We start from the raw sequence: 15,774 nt of genomic DNA, 5'->3' as shown, positions 1-15,774 counted from the left end.
ATCAACAGGTTTTCACTCACATCCAGTGCATGATCGGCTCCCTCTCCTCCAGGTGCTCCTGGGCCTCCCAGACCAAAGGACCCATCGCTCTGCAGCCTGGAGTTCTGGGTACTGGTGCTCCTCTGCGGCAGCGGACTGCCGGCGTCACTTAGACTCTGGCTACCGTGAACACCTGAACCGTGCTGCTGCAGGATGTTTTGGGAGTGTTCGATTCGTCCAGAATGAGGCGTCTGACAGTGATGGAGGAGGAAGACACACACGGAAGAAGAGAGACACAAATACAAGAGGGGGATCTTTATTTTAAAGCAATAAAAACCACACGTTGCTACAGGATTTCCCCTCTATTTTACAGTACATTCACCACAAATAACACTTTGCGCGAATCCCCGAGGCCTTTTCTTAAGAGGCTGAGCACCAGAAGGGTGTGACAGTGGAGGAGGACGGACGCGCCGTTCTCTCTCTACGAACCTTCGGCAGACAGCCGAGCAGCTGTGTGCGACAGGTGGTATGCGGTCTAGTGGCTCGGTGCTTTGTGCGCGTGAGTGAATATCTTCTCGGCCGGTGCTGTCTACTTCAGGTTCAGCTAAAGGCTCTCAACTGAACTCACAAACCAGAAGGAAGAGACAGTGAGTGTTGCATAACACTAATGCAGCGGTTCATTATTGGCCCTTTTCAACCAAACGGCTACCGGTAGACATTCGCTGCATGTACGGGTTTGCTGCAGGGGGTGTATTTACATCCTTTCACTACAAAACTCAACTATATGTGTGATTTGCCCTGGGGGGCCCCAACTTTTAAATACAGCTGTAACTGGGAACTGAAAGTGCCTGCTGTGCACTGCTGTTGGTGATTCCACGGCATCGGAGCCACTGTGAAGATTAGGCAAACACAAACGATGACGGATTAAAGGAAAACGACAGGGGAGCTCGAAACACGATTTTCTGACACGAGGAAACGAGCAGTCGTGCTGTCGTTCTTTGTACTAACCCTGATGTTTGAACAGATGTAATGAATGAATAGAAAAGGAGGCTGAAAACTCCAGAGCGCCTCTCTCCACAGTGCACCATCTGCCGAGTGTTTGATGGTTATTTATCTGTTTTGTTATGCTACCGTGATGAAACTATCAGCAAATTAAGTTTTATTTCTCAGTTATTTTCTTGAACGCTCCCTCTCTCTCTGTCTCGTCCATTCACTGCCTCTCTCGACCGGCTTATCCTCCCGTTCGCACAGAGTCTCTCTCTCTCCCTTTATCTCAGTCGCGTTCAGGCGTCTGGTTATAGCAGCTCTCTGATCCTGGCGTCAGACCAACGTCCAACCATTTTTCAAACATAGTGAGCAATGTGAGCTTCTTCTGATTGGTCATTTTTTGGTGGCTCTCAGCTCCAGGCTCACTGGTTTTTCTACTGAAGACTTTAATCTTAAAACACACCTCAAAAAAACATGTAGTTTCATTTTTCTTTTAAAAAGGCTCAGTAATTTTCCTACGACAGCTGGTCACTGTAGTTTTATAAATCAAACAAACGGGAGGGAACAGAGCATTTGTTGGGGACTATTTTCTGCAGCGGATTAATCCACATTTGGTGCTCTAAGTGAGTATTTGGGGCACCAGGACGGTGTGTTAGGGGCCGAATAAACTACAGTGTGTGTTTTCGTGGTGATGACGGAACACGTCACCCGGTGCAATGGTGAGGCTCGCTGATGTGTTTTAATAGTTTCTGGACAACAGTGGAGCTCGATGGTTCGGAGAAATATCAGGCTTTGAATACACAGATGATCCCTGGTGGTAGAATCAGTCTCTTGTTGGTTTCGGTCTTTGGGATTTGTCGACAATAAGAAAAATCCTCCAGCATTACCTTGTCTTTCCATCTCATTCAGGAAATGTGCGCCTCGGATTGATTTACATAACAGGAATTTGTAACACTGGGGTTTGTATGTGAAGCCAGCTCGTAGTGCACTGCCTTCTGGCCGTGGTCCATTCATACTCTAGTTGTCATTGGTGCCTACTCAACCATTAGGGAAAAGGTCCCGAGCGAACCCGACAGAAAAGACACTGAGCCCGATCCTCGTCACTGTGGCCAGAGGCTACCTCGGGTCCTGTGTGTTTGCTCGAACGTGTATTATGTAATATGGGGGGGGGCCGGGGGGGCTTATCTTAGATGTGTCTAACCTGGTCAGACTGATAGGGGAGTGGAGGTGGCGGTCCAGAGGCATACTCTCCTAGGGTCGGGGTGCCAGGAGTGTTGGGGAAGTCTGTAAATCCTGTTTGGCTGGAGAATCCCTGGCTCCCTGCGGGACCAAAACAAAACAAATATTACCTCCAGTCAGAAAATAAAACAGGTCAGGGGACACTTTTATTTTGTCTTGTACAAAAGTAACCGGTGGGACAGAAAGTGCCTCCAGCTGTGGAGTGCAGGAGGACAAACGGGGGGGGGGCACTTGCTACTCTTTGCATCATGCTGCTTGACATATTGTTCCGGGTCACCTCCCATCTAAGAGCAGAAAGAGTGATTGTGTACAATAAGTGCATATATATAGATCACGGATATTATATACAGCACCATTCAAAAGTACACGTGCTTTGCAGTAGCTTTATAAAGACCTTCTTTACATTAAAGCCCCTGGAAATATGGTTTTAAATCCAAAGTTTTCCTCTCTTACATTAAATACCCATAACGTAATAAAAAATAATTTGTAACACATTTCCTTTGGCATTTATAAGCATTAAAAAAACGGTTTATTCCACTATAATGTAGTTGTATGCAGATATAAGGGAAGTGTTTTTTTTTGTGTACAGTATTTGTTAACCATTATAACTTCTATAAAGACATATTTTATGTTATGAAATACAATCGTCCGCAGGAAGAGTTACAGCTGTTGACAAATACATCAATAAACACAATTATACCTGCTGGGGGTTTAGAGTAAAGTGTTACCCAATAGTTAAACGTTAACTTTCAAAAAACTGCATGCATGTTGTTTCATCTCATCTGAGCAGCGTGGAACCAAATACTGCTCAAAACTGTTCATGTTCCGTGGTACCGTGGGACCCAATCACTCGTAGTAAGAAGCTGACTGACTCTGTTTTTAGGGCATTAAAATGTCTAAACCGGTCTGTAGTCACACGTCGGGCCTCGTGCGGCGACCCCCTAGAACGAACACAAGTTGCACGCATGAGTGATGTAGGAGAACTTATTGCATTCTCATATTTAAAATGTATTCTGTTATACTGACAATGTTCACAAGTGGTCGAGACCTTGACTTTCGACTGTTCGAATCTCTTGTTATCAAGCCATTCCCTCTTTATTTTAGTCACAGCTCAGTAAAGACAGGCTGCGCGTTCACAGCTGCAGTAACATTATCTCGTGTCGGGTCCTATAACACAACACTGCTGCGTCGGTCATGTGTTTGTCTGCTCGCGTCCGACAACAACACGTAAATCCCTGTAGTGTGAAATTCTTCCTTCTACTCTTGTGTGACTTCATCACTAATGAATGACGCTTGCCCACAGATGGAGCGGAACGGGAAAGCCTAACACTAGTGTGATCAAATCTCGCAAGCAATTTATCACAGCTTTGAGTGGTTCAGCGTTTGGTGAAGCCGACTTTGAAAGACTCACATGAACAAATGTCAAGATGAAAAAATAAGTGAGATTTGGAATAAGAAAATGAAAATGTATTATAATGCTTTTTTTTTTCCTCTGAACTTAGGACAAACCGAAAAGAAAATACAATTTAAAGTGCGATTGTGTGCAGAATAAATAATATCTGACAATTGTTAGGAAGAGTTTAGCCTGAGGCGTCCATGCATTAAATAACATTTTCCGCATAAGTCACAGTGTGCAGACTTGTCAGTTGGTCGTACGGATCTGTTTTGAAGTTGGAGCAGCTGTGCATGACATTTCATACAAGTAGAGGAGAAACGAGGGTGTATCTTTATATTCAATTTCTAAACCTACATTAAAAACATTGGAATTCCTGCACCATACCGGTGCCATAAATAACCAGCAGTTCTAGGTTGTATGTGTTCACTCATAAAAAATAAAGACGCCACCACTAACTCATACGCCCGTGACAGTCTTGAATCTACCTGGCCTGTTGTAGTCGGGTGTGTTCCTGCCTCCTGCCGTCAGACTCTGGTAGGGAGTGGACGCCGGGCCCAGGGCGGCGATCATCTCCATAACGTTTGGCAGGACCATGTGACTCGGGCTGACTGTGCGGCAGCGTTTCAGGACCGGACCGTCAGGCTCCTCCTTTACGTGCAGATCTGGTTTGACGGGAACTGGCCTCCAGCCACACACCGGGTCTATGGTGATCTCCTCGTAGTCAGAACTGGAGGACAGAAGAGATAAGTGGGTTTTCTGGTTAGATAAAAATGTCACGGGACATCAAATGGAGAAAAATACAAACATCCCAAATGTGTTTCATTTACATGAAATTCACATATAAACACTTACTTCTGGATGTAGACAAGAATACCGAGCATGTACTGGTCCACCTCCAGCCCCTCTAGCAAAGCTGTTTTACTGTGAAAGAGAAGAACAAACTGCTGGTTCAATTTTATGCCCAGAGGAGTGGATTTGATTCTAAAGGTGCAATAAAATCTTTGTCAAAGCACGTACTTGCACACAGGACACCTCCAGGTCCCTCTTTCACAATTCAGTTGCAAGTAGGACTCCAGGTCAAAACACTACAAAATAACGACATCCACACGAGTCAACTGATTTGCATGTTTAGGTAGGTGCACGTGTCTGAGTTTCTGTGTGAGAGAGACCTCACCTGTATGTGTCGGCAGTCGTGACCTCTGGCTGGCAGCTGGATTCGTCTGAATGTGATCGGGCATTTGAGAGAAACTTTGATTGCGGTCTGCTCCACGCCATCCTCACCGTTCAGACCGGGGGTCCCGGGGATAGTGCCGCTGCTGAAGTTTCTCTTTACTGAAACAAAGAGACAAAAAGAAGGGAGCACAACTACCTCACTGATCTACGACAAAAACATTTCATCAAAGCCGTTTTTTCCATGTCGGTCAATATCGATCTATATCCCAATATATATTAAGTCAGATTTATGTTTAGCTTAAAGGCTCCCTCACGTTTAAAATACCCTCGAAACTGTCTGAGCTACAAACAGAAAATCTATAAATCTAATCTATGATTACACAAATCCTGCAGCGTGAGATGTTCACAGCCAGCATATCGCGCGTACATCTTGAGTCGATATGTTCATCAGTTTGAATTCCTCATTTTTGACTGTGTGTACTGGCGCCATGTATTTTACCATTAAAGAAGGACCACCGACTTGTGATGTGTCTATTCACTCTGGAAAGAAGGGGGGCTGCGGCTCGGATCACAGGGTGCGACGATTCAATCCCCGTCTCCTCCTGTCTATGTGTCGCAGTGTTCCTGGGCAAGACTCTGAACCCCAACTTGCTCCAAGCCAAGGCCAGCGCCTGGCATAGTAGCTCGCTGCCATTGGTGTGTGAGAGTGTGAGAGTGTGTGTGAGAGTGTGTGTGTGAGAGTGTGTGTGTGTGAGAGTGTGAGAGTTTGAGAGTGTGAGAGTTTGAGAGTGTGTGTGTGTGTGTGTGTGTGTGTGTATGAGAGGCAAAACAGTGCCCAAAAGTAGATACGGTTTGTTCTGGGGCGGTTTCTCTGAATGCCTGGCTATTTGGTCCAGGGAATGGGTCTAATTGAGGGTGTTTCAGACTGTAAGGTGATAAACTGAGTTTGTGATGTTTCTGTCCTTTTTGGTACAGGTTTTCCAGTATACATCTCAGACCAGGCTAGGGTAATTAAAATCTGACATGAGACAGACTTCAAGTAGGCAAAGTCTCTCCACGCCACCAACACCTTGTTTCCTTGTAAACAGCTCCTTCTGTAAAGGTGTTGTGACTGTTGAGCTGCCGCTTTCCTTGCCAGTAAATGAGGATTTCCCTGAATGAGCACTTGTCTCTCCCTGTTCGACTAACTGTCTGACTTTAATACAAAAGCATGTAGCGTGTTTGTCTAACTTAGCCAACCCCACTGTGCTGATTTTGGGAAACAGGCCACCTGTCCCTAAAGACTTCCTGGCTGGTGATGCAGTAGCTTTGTTTCTGTGATGCAGCTGGTTGAAATTCTGTTGCTCACTTTAACTCAGAGCATGTCCTTACTTCAGTATCACATCAGTGGCTCTAAACTACGAAGAAGTAGCTATCGTCAGGTGCCAAAATGTCCTGCTTTCAAATTCAAAGGTGCTGGATTTCAACTCACTCTTAGTGATGCAGTGCTCCGCCGGCAGCAGTCTCTTTTTCATCAAACCCTGCAGGACAGACCTGACGGACGGCCGGTGGACCAGCTGCAACACAAACAGGTGGGACTGGGGGAGAGAGACGGGGGGGAAAAGTGAAATGGCACTTGATCAGTTTAATGTAAGACATAAACGGTTTGCGTTGTTGCAACTGTATGCCCAAACCCCGAGACAGGAGGGCGTCATTTCAGGCCTACTTACACAACAGCAGGCTGTTACGGTGATCTGTACAGTGTTACGTCCCGGCTGACACACTTGCTTTAGGTACAGGGGCTTGTGGGAGGTCTTGTTGTCCCCTCTTTCAATGGACAAAGGGGTGGCATTGACACTGACCTGGTACAGAAGAAAAAAGGGACAGAATTATATGACGAAGTACAAGTAGATCCAGGTTGCAGGTTGGAAAAGCGGGCCATAGAAAGGTTAAATTAACTGTAAGTACCCTTTAAGAAACAGCATCGTCAGAGACTCACGCAGTAGCAACCGGAGAAAAAGGTGATGATGCTTACTTGTACGGAGGCGGGCCAGTTAGTGTTCATCTGTCTGTCCTCGTGGTGGTAACACTTGAACTGCAGCTCCAGATCAGGTCTGCAGGGGGAGACGCAACACAACTATCAGGGAGAGGCTGGGTGGGGTTATCAAACATTCCTCATTTGTTTTTCCTCATCTGGTGTTTTACATTACTCAGGAAGAGAAAGGCAGAGAGGTCTACCGCCCTGAAGCCACACTATGCTACAGATATGGCTATAAAAAGGTCACAGCTAAAGTCCGGCCGCTGCGTTGATGCCGCTCGCCTTTACTACGCAGCAGTAACCAAACATTCATCCTCTCTCCTGTATGTTACTCTCCCAAACCGGTGATTCACCAGAGAGTAAAAGACTAGTTTAGAGTGATGATGTTGGAGAAGAAATGATAAAGGCTGAGTGGAAACTTTTTTTCTCTCCAAGTTTTTATTATTAATACCAGGGTCAAAGTAGTTACTGAGAACTTATTACTCGATGTACGGAACATAAGTTCAACCTAAACATCCCAGGTTGACGCATAAACGCATATTTATTTATTTATTTAAACCATTCAGCCACATTAAAACCAGTGACTGGTTTTAATGTTGTGGCTGAATGGTGTAAATACAATGGTTAAATAACAAAACAAAAAAAGCACACGCGCGCACACGCACCAGCTCCGTATGTGTATGATTGTGAAGTCAGTCTTCCTACCTCAACATCAGCGTTTTATAGACCGAGTCTCGGAGCTGGAAGGCGTGGTTACTGACGGCCAGGTTGTGTTCCAGCCTGAACGGCTCTAACACGACACCGTCCCGGACTGGGAATGTCAGACGCAGGTCGTCACTGGGGTTACCTTGAATGGAAAACAGAGGTAGTATCTTCTGAGTGTACTTGGAACAACTTTCTTTAGTTAATAATGTGCCCACCGCAGGGTTGGGCCTCACCTGTAGAGGGCTGCTGGCTGCCGATGTTGGGTTTGGTGTCTGGCGGAAGGTAGGGGGGTTTCGTGTCCTGGCCTGGGGATTGGTAGGGAGGTATGGAGGTGCCAGGTGTCATTGGGGGGGTGGGATTCCCTCCCATCGGTGAGCTGGGATACCCGGGCATCACTCCGCCCCGACCTGGCTGATATACGGGGATGAGGACGAGTGTTTAAAATCTTCAACGTATCTCATTCATTGTTTACCAAGAAAATCCCATCATCATATAGTATATTTCTGAGTGTTCTTCCCAGACTGGATTCAGTCCTTTGATAAAGGGTCTGTGGTGGTTGCACACACGACTTACCCCGTTCACTGCAGCTTGTGTGAAGGCATTGTACCCTCCGGCTGCTCCTGATGGCAGGCTGCTCTGTCCATTGAAAGGCTCCGACTGGAGAACACAGAGAGCAAACATGACACTCAGCTAATGATCCGAATCAGTTCAACAGCGGTGCAGAAATTAGATCTGTGTGCCCATAATTCTTCAAAAACTTTCAGTAGAAACTGTTGATGACTTGATTTTGTCACGTTTTTCCAAATTCCTTTTCTTTTTTTTTTTCTTCGATCAATATGAAGTTTAATATCAGATATGATTAAGAAAATCCTCACGATTCAGAAGCTGGAACTAGAGCTTATCATATTTTATTTTATTACTATAAGTCTCCCACAGTTTATATCTTTGTCACAACTATACATTTCTGAACTGCTGTGTCCATGTAGTAACTTCGAAGTCCGTTGTTGGCCAACCAGTGACTGGATGTTCCCAGTGGTCGGTTCAAAATGAGAGGAGAGAATTTGCTGTTCCTCTATTAGATCATTCGAATCAATGGATTTTTTTTTTTTTTAGATTCGATGGATAAGACTCACTTACATTCCCCTGCTTTTCTTAACTTACTTAACTTATTTCTCTTTTTTCAATTTTTCAACGCTCAGATATCAATATTAGTATCAGCATCAAACATGCATTATTGATGGGGCTGTAATTTGTAAGGCAGTGGAACTGATTACTTTATAATACTGTGGAGGATTGGGCTGGCCTGCTCCGGGGGGGAACTGTGCTGGGTTGTGTGATCCAGACGTGTACTGTCCCATGAGAGGCATCCGGCTGGAGGGGTATGAGGGTGAGGGGGCACATCTCTGCTGTGGGACCGTGGGGTACTGCAGGGGCTGGTTAGGGTACCCTGACATCCCACCAGAGCCGTACTGCTGCACTGGAAAACCCTGGGGGAGAGAGTTTTTAAAAAAGAAAATAAAAACATACAAAGAAATAGTTACCGAGCTGTTCTGATATTTAAAAGTTTATTGAGAAATACAAACCACAGAGTTGAAGCTGAGGGAATAAATAAAAATGCAAGGATTACAGGCGGAAATGGCACGTTTTAAAATACCACAAACCACTGAGTGACTTCATCTCTTTCTCGACAAATACATATCGTCATTTCCTTTCTCTCTTACGGTGTGTCTGAAGGGAAGGCCACATCATCCTTCCATTGAACTCGTCTGCCCCACGCTCAGACACCAAAACAGGAGTTGATATCACGCTTCCGATGCAGAAAAATGAACGCATGTTGAGCAGAGCAAAGCAAACTGAGCAGAGCAGAGCAAACTGTAGCAGCGCTCGCCCAGACACAAACTGTCTGGGCGAGCGCGGCTACAGTTTGCAATCAGGCAGTGTAATGGGGTACTAAAAACGATAACTTCTTCATTCACAGAAACAGGAAACGCATGCTTGAATTCTTCCGTTATTTGGGCTTCAGCCAGAATCTTCATAGGAGACGGAACAAATATAGACTGGGACGAAGTGAAAATGTGACAGTACCTTGATGATATCATAAGGGGAAGCAAGTAACTATTTTCAGTGTCAAATAACCTGCCGACTATTTTCTTGATGAAAATAGTGACAGATTCCGTCAGTTTCCCGAAGCCCAAAGTGACATCTTCAAAACATATGTATTGCTCCATCAGCAGTCTAAAACTCAAACATTTTCAATTTACAATGACCTAAAATGCGAAAATAATGTGAAATGTGAAACAATGAATCAGTTATCAAAACAGTTATCCGTCTATTTTCTGTTGACTGAAGAATCCATAAATCAACAAACAACTACCTACTTATTTAATACCACCCCTTGTGTACTTGAGTACTAGAGGCTACAAACTGGTACAGCTTGTAGAGTATTTATGTAAAATCAGGAAGAACTAGACAAAACTAGAATATTTATAGAATTATAACTAATACATACACTCAGCTGTCACTTTATTAGGCACACCTGGCTAAAACTAATGTAATCAAGCAGAAGAGTCCTGCAGTAAATCCCCCCTTCATGAAGGTTATGATGTTCAGCTTTTTGTTGAAACTTAAAGGGTCATTCCAGAGGCTGCAGTTTGCGGTGCCGGTGTTTCTGTTATTCTGTTCACCCCACTAATGTCAATGATGATAGGCAAAATTACAGGCATTTATAGATTAGGATTTATCGCGGGACTGTTGTATTAGACTGCATTAGGCCTTAGGTAAATGTATCTAACAAACTGGCAGTTGATTCTATATATTTAATTTCATAAATATGAGCGGGGCCTTTGCTGTTGGGTTAAGGAAACCACACCAGTGAAGGGAATAATAATCAAGCATTAACATGTAACACTGAGTAGGACAAGAGCATTTTGATTGTGTGAGCAAACATCCATCAGGAAACCCTCCGCACTAACCTCTGAATGGAAAGGCCGTTTGAGCCCTTGCTGTCCGCCAGGATAGCCCCCGTGCTGGGCCATCTTCTGCGCCTGTGCAGGGTGAGAGGGATACAAGCCCCCAGTGGAGGGTGGAGGTCCGGGCCTGGAAGGGACCATCCCACCAGGGTTCATCACTGGAGGTCCTCGGGGACCCGAATGAGACAGGAACTGGGTGCTGTAAGAGGATGCTCCACCCATCTGGGAGGGAAAGGGAAGTACGACAGCAGGAGTAAAAACAAAACGTACTTGGTTTTTCACACCAGAGAAAGTTCACAGAGTACACGGGGGGGGGGTTGTAGTGACTGTAAGAAAAGGGGTTTACATCTAGTTTAGAGTTGGTTCATGCCAAGGAGGAAGCTGCAGAATGAGTATATATATGCATAATTGACTGCAAAAAACAAATATGCACATCGAGAGACATGGTGTTGTACAGACTGTATCTACTTTTCATTTGAGCTCTTTAATAAGAACCAACAGAGCCCAGTCTATAGAGTCAATAATTCGGCATGGGAGAGCACTGTCAAATTATGTGATGTCTCCGCATTTAATAAGAAACATGTGTCGCGTGTCTGTGTAAGCAGGAGAAAACCAGAGCCCTGGGACCAAACCTCACAACTCCAAACCAGGGACGGTGTGTGCAAAACTTCAAAGACATGGATTTAAAAACCGTTCTAAACTTTGACGTATGACTCAGTAGTATCTTGATAAAAAGTAGGACTAAGGAATTTTGTAATAAGAAAAAAAAAAGTTTAAGGGATTTTTCGGTGCCGACTGCAGTGACTCCTCAGTGTTGTAAAGTAAAGACTGCATCTCCTCATGGACTAAGGTTTCAATATATTGAGGCATGCATGAAGAACAGCTCAGATATTGCCCCTTTCAGTTATGGTGACAATATCGGTACATGCGATTCAGGATATCAATCATAAAAATTAGTTAAAGAATGATATATTGAATGATATGTCACCATTTTAAGTGATACTCTGCAGAGGTCCTGTAAAATGTTTGTATGGGAACAGATTACAAATTGAACTATTTCTGGTGTTGCGTGGTTTCCTAAAAATAAAACATTTCTTTAAAGAGTTTACTGGTGAGCATGATCAAGAACCACACTAACACGTATACATGTGACTCATACTGAATCCATCACGTCATAAAATTTTTCATGTTGTGTGCATTCATTGGAACAGGCTGTGTAACTTTTAATGAGCTCATCGGACATTTTCCAAAATATGGTAAGAGCTTAGTTGCTGCCTCTGATGGATTTAGGAGACCTCTGGAGCCCTCTTAAATAATTTGGGAGCTGAGAACAAGTCGGTTTATGCATGCTATTTATTCTTTGGAATTTGGCACATTCAGGACGAAGATTTTACTTAAAAAAATAAATTCATAAAAACAGCCCAGATGGAAACTGAAGTTGTGACTGGGAGGGTAAACGGAAGACACCCTGCATAGGAGCACTGGTCCCATTACGCTCAAAAAACTAATAAAAAAAAAAAAAAGTGCCACGATGTGGAAAACTTTCAGCCAAAAAAGACAAATAAAAGTACTCTGGACTGGTTAAAAGACAGATCCCTGGCTTCAGTATAGACAGACACACATTTACCTGGCAAACCTGCACACTCAAAACTCCGAAGCGGTTATTTATTTTGACCTGTAGATGTCAGCGGTTCGGCCAAATGCCTTCTCCAGAATAAAATCCGAAAGTCATCCGACTTGATATTCATTCGGTGTAGGACACGTGTTTCAAATCAGCCAATAGACTTGAAAGAGACAGAAACAGAGTCCAGACATGTCTAGAAAACGACAAGCGCAAACTAGAAAAACGCAGGATGAAAGAAAAAACAAAAAACAAAAAAACATCTTAGTGTTTGTATCCGAAGGGAGAGAAGGAATTCACAAAAAACAAATCTATATCTACACATACAATATTAAAATTCAGTATTTGAGGTCAAATAAAGAGTGGAATTAATTCTGAATATCTTCGGTCAATGTGTGAAAAATAATCAAAAACCACAAGGCAAACATTGCAAAAAGAGAACAACATTGGTACATAGAGAAATAGAAAAGCGTGGAGAAGAAAATACGATGGCGTGTCCTCGTCAACATCACATACAAGTAAAAAATGTCAACTGGGTCTGGAGCAACAGAGCTGGCAAGTTGTACACATGGGAATCCTCCAGTCTCCACCATCATTCCCATTCGATATGAACGCGGCACTAACCTGCACATCCATCTTCCGAGCCGATTGCCCTGACTTGAAACACCTGTTCCTCTCAGTATAAATGTCAGTTTACTGACTCATCGATCTTTATAAGTTGAAATAATTGATTACGTTGGAGTTACGCGTGTGCAGCTTTCCCAGTCTCTTTTTTTTTTTTTTTTTTTTAACGTCAGCCTCACCTCCCTCAAACAAGTGTGTGTTTTCCCTCTCTTTCCCCGTTTTCCAAACACATTTACCTGTCCATAGCTCAGCTCCTGGTTCTGTTTTTCCTGTATTGCGGCGACTGTTGCCGTGGCAGTGGCAGTTGCCGTGGCAGCGGCAGCGGCAACAGCGGCGGCAGCAGCCTGGGTAAAGTCTGAGGGAGGACGAACACCCAGACCGGCACCTCCACTGTTACCAGAGTAACTGCAGGGAGAGGGGAAGACGGGGACATGAGTGGGCAGTGAACTAAGTGAACCGAGCGTGTGAGGTTTCGTCACGAGCATGAGTCAGATCAGTGGGTGAGCGCAGCCACGCTGACACATGTCGATGCAGAAAAATCCCACACCAGCAGTACGCATCATTGCAGCACCTAACAAACACCACAGTGGCACATAAACATGCACAAGACTGTTCAATTATCATAGACCAGGGGTTTTCGTGTTTCATGTTTTTGCATGTTTCTGGCGAAACCCATGTTGTTTTAAAAGCACAGGTGACTCAAAATCGCGAAGATGAGTGTCAATTATGTTTGCGGTCTTTTCATCAGCTCTTAGAAAGTTGTTTTTTCAGTTTAATTTCATCATCTTCATTTCCAAGTTCAGAGGCTGTTCAACAGCCTGGCTGTGGGAACACTTCTCTAACCTGGGCGTCATCGCTTTTACAGATCTTTCACGATAAAGCTTCCAAGTGACAAAGCAGAGGGATATTTGTGGGAGTTTCAGCAGAACTGGATTCAAAAAACAAACTGCAAACTGTTTAGTTCGGGAGCAGGTTTGGGCAACGTGTTACAGCGGTGCCATTACATTACAGTCATTGCATGACAGTAACGCTCCTTTGGTTTGATATTTGGCGGTGAGCTTGCTTCGCCGTCTTACGGGGAGTTTGATGGAGGGTTGATATCAGTTCGGTCTCTGTGTTCAGTGGGCAGACTGGTCTGGGATATGCCTCCGTCAAAAGGGGAGAAACGCCACCGCAGGTAATTTCACAGTTGTCATGTTTCAATTCTGGCCGAACGTGGCGGACGTTTGGCTGTCAAACGTCCGCCACAGGTACGCGCACATTCAGGAGTCACATCCCTTTTAAGAGTTGGGGGTTGTCTAACCACACTTCTGAGGCCGGGACTTCTGGAGAACTATGTGCAGTCAGCGAGACTAGGCTAGCTGCTGGACGGTCACTAAATCCCTGCCAACCGCAGGGCTGCCTGCTTGTTTGTAAAGTAATCCAGCTACTTTGAATAAGTAATGTTTAATGAGTAATCGATTACAGTCACGTGCAGTATGTGATTGGCCATATATTTAATTATATTCCCCACAGTAACTGTGTTTACACTCTTTCATTGACCCTGTGTTATAGAACAACAGGGTGGGTTTCACTCACATCCTCATAGACCTGGAGTTACAACCAGGTAACTTTTCACAGCATTATTTAATCCTGATGCATAGCTTGCCCTAATATACAGTTTATATTATTTATTATATATATATATAAGTAGGTTTTGTGTGAGTCCTAGTTTCCCCGAATCTCTTCAATGGAGGTGGCGAGTGAAAAGTTAGCGTGACCCACATTTACGAATTTTCCTTTTAATAATTGTAACATCATTATCCAGCCTCTCTGTTGTCGTGGTAAATACACAGTGAAATACTGAGCTGGCTTTGTCTTCCTTGCAGTTGCGGAGTTGATTCGATGCATGTGGAGCGTATTCCATCAGCGTTCGGCGTAAACAAAATTTTCCATTTGTTTCTTTGTAGTGTTGAACTTGGTGAAGCTGCTCTGCGGTGTTTTCAGTTGTGGTCGCTGGGGGCTCATCGCAATCAAACAAACTGTTTATGGCTCTGGAAGTCTTCTGTTATTGTACTACACTGTGTGCAATGTTGGTGTGTTAAAAGAGCAACCTACGCCATGTGGCTTTGGTATTTCTATGGACCTCTTGATTTAATTTAACACCCATACCATCCTGACATCCGGACTTCTGTTTAAACTGGTGCTTTTTTTGTTGTTAGGCACAGGACACCACATGTGTTCCTACATACGGATACGGAAGAAACACGTATCTCAGTCAAGTCTCCTGTACCTTTATAACATGACAAGTTATATTTATTTGGAGTCACATTTAAAGCAAAATTTTGTGTTAAATTCGATCTCACCGCAGCTGCGATCTAGTGAACAGAAGTTCAAGTTTACCTCCCACCGTAGGCCGAGGACGGGTTGTAGGCAACGCTGGGACGTCCGTACATGACTGGATGGCCGTAGCCCTTGGATACAGCGTCTCCATACGACTGCTGGCCCATGAACTGGGAGCCCATACCAGCAGCCATCCCGGGGCTGCCGCCAGGCATCATGTGACTGCCAGAGCTCTCACCTGGACCCATGGGTGCACCGAACACCTACATACATGGAAAACAGGGGGGAGAGAGATGTTATCACAGTCATATGAAACATTAGGTGATGAATAAGTGAAATAAAGTCAACCAGAGAGAAGGTGGTGGGAGAGAAATGGAAACACAGAAAGACCACACTTAACAGTAACACTCGGTCCCAAGAGTCACACTGAAAGTTAGACTGGGACTAAAAATTTGAAGATGAAGTAAACGTTTAAATTCGAAAGAAACTAAACATTACTGTTTTATAAAAGTCAGGACCATAAAATGAAATGAACCATGGCGTCCTGTACTTGATCTCAATAGTTGAAATGTGTGAAATAAACACATTTAAAAGACTGACAGACTGATCTGGATGCAGTTACTTCACTTTTTATTCTTGATGACTGACACCTATTGATTTCAATCTTGTTTTTGTTTTTTTGTTGTTTTTTCTTTAGGGGTTCATAATTTCCGAAGTTTCCTGGAAATACCTATGTGATTTA

At 44.1% G+C, this 15,774-nt stretch overlaps 1 protein-coding gene across 2 annotated transcripts in view; it reads right to left on the bottom strand.

The window, feature by feature from the left end:
- The window catches only part of zmiz2 (zinc finger, MIZ-type containing 2), a 32,762-nt gene that overhangs the window by 5,417 nt on the left and 11,571 nt on the right, over positions 1-15,774 (bottom strand). For both annotated transcript variants that reach the window (XM_040156863.1, XM_040156864.1), the window contains exons 4-19: positions 15,093-15,295; positions 12,947-13,115; positions 10,469-10,687; positions 8,771-8,983; positions 8,070-8,153; positions 7,730-7,907; positions 7,497-7,638; positions 6,789-6,867; positions 6,484-6,615; positions 6,246-6,351; positions 4,776-4,933; positions 4,619-4,686; positions 4,454-4,522; positions 4,087-4,328; positions 2,168-2,286; positions 21-230 (exon numbers count right to left, since the gene is read on the bottom strand). In XM_040156863.1, coding sequence (XP_040012797.1) covers positions 21-230; positions 2,168-2,286; positions 4,087-4,328; positions 4,454-4,522; positions 4,619-4,686; positions 4,776-4,933; positions 6,246-6,351; positions 6,484-6,615; positions 6,789-6,867; positions 7,497-7,638; positions 7,730-7,907; positions 8,070-8,153; positions 8,771-8,983; positions 10,469-10,687; positions 12,947-13,115; positions 15,093-15,295 — 2,391 coding nt within the window. The remainder of the gene's footprint in view (positions 1-20; positions 231-2,167; positions 2,287-4,086; positions 4,329-4,453; positions 4,523-4,618; positions 4,687-4,775; positions 4,934-6,245; positions 6,352-6,483; positions 6,616-6,788; positions 6,868-7,496; positions 7,639-7,729; positions 7,908-8,069; positions 8,154-8,770; positions 8,984-10,468; positions 10,688-12,946; positions 13,116-15,092; positions 15,296-15,774) is intronic.

This window comes from Xiphias gladius, chromosome 20 (genome assembly GCF_016859285.1).
Source record: "Xiphias gladius isolate SHS-SW01 ecotype Sanya breed wild chromosome 20, ASM1685928v1, whole genome shotgun sequence".
In the NCBI taxonomy this organism is placed as follows: domain Eukaryota; kingdom Metazoa; phylum Chordata; class Actinopteri; order Istiophoriformes; family Xiphiidae; genus Xiphias; species Xiphias gladius.
This window is presented reverse-complemented; position numbering and strand designations above follow the sequence as displayed.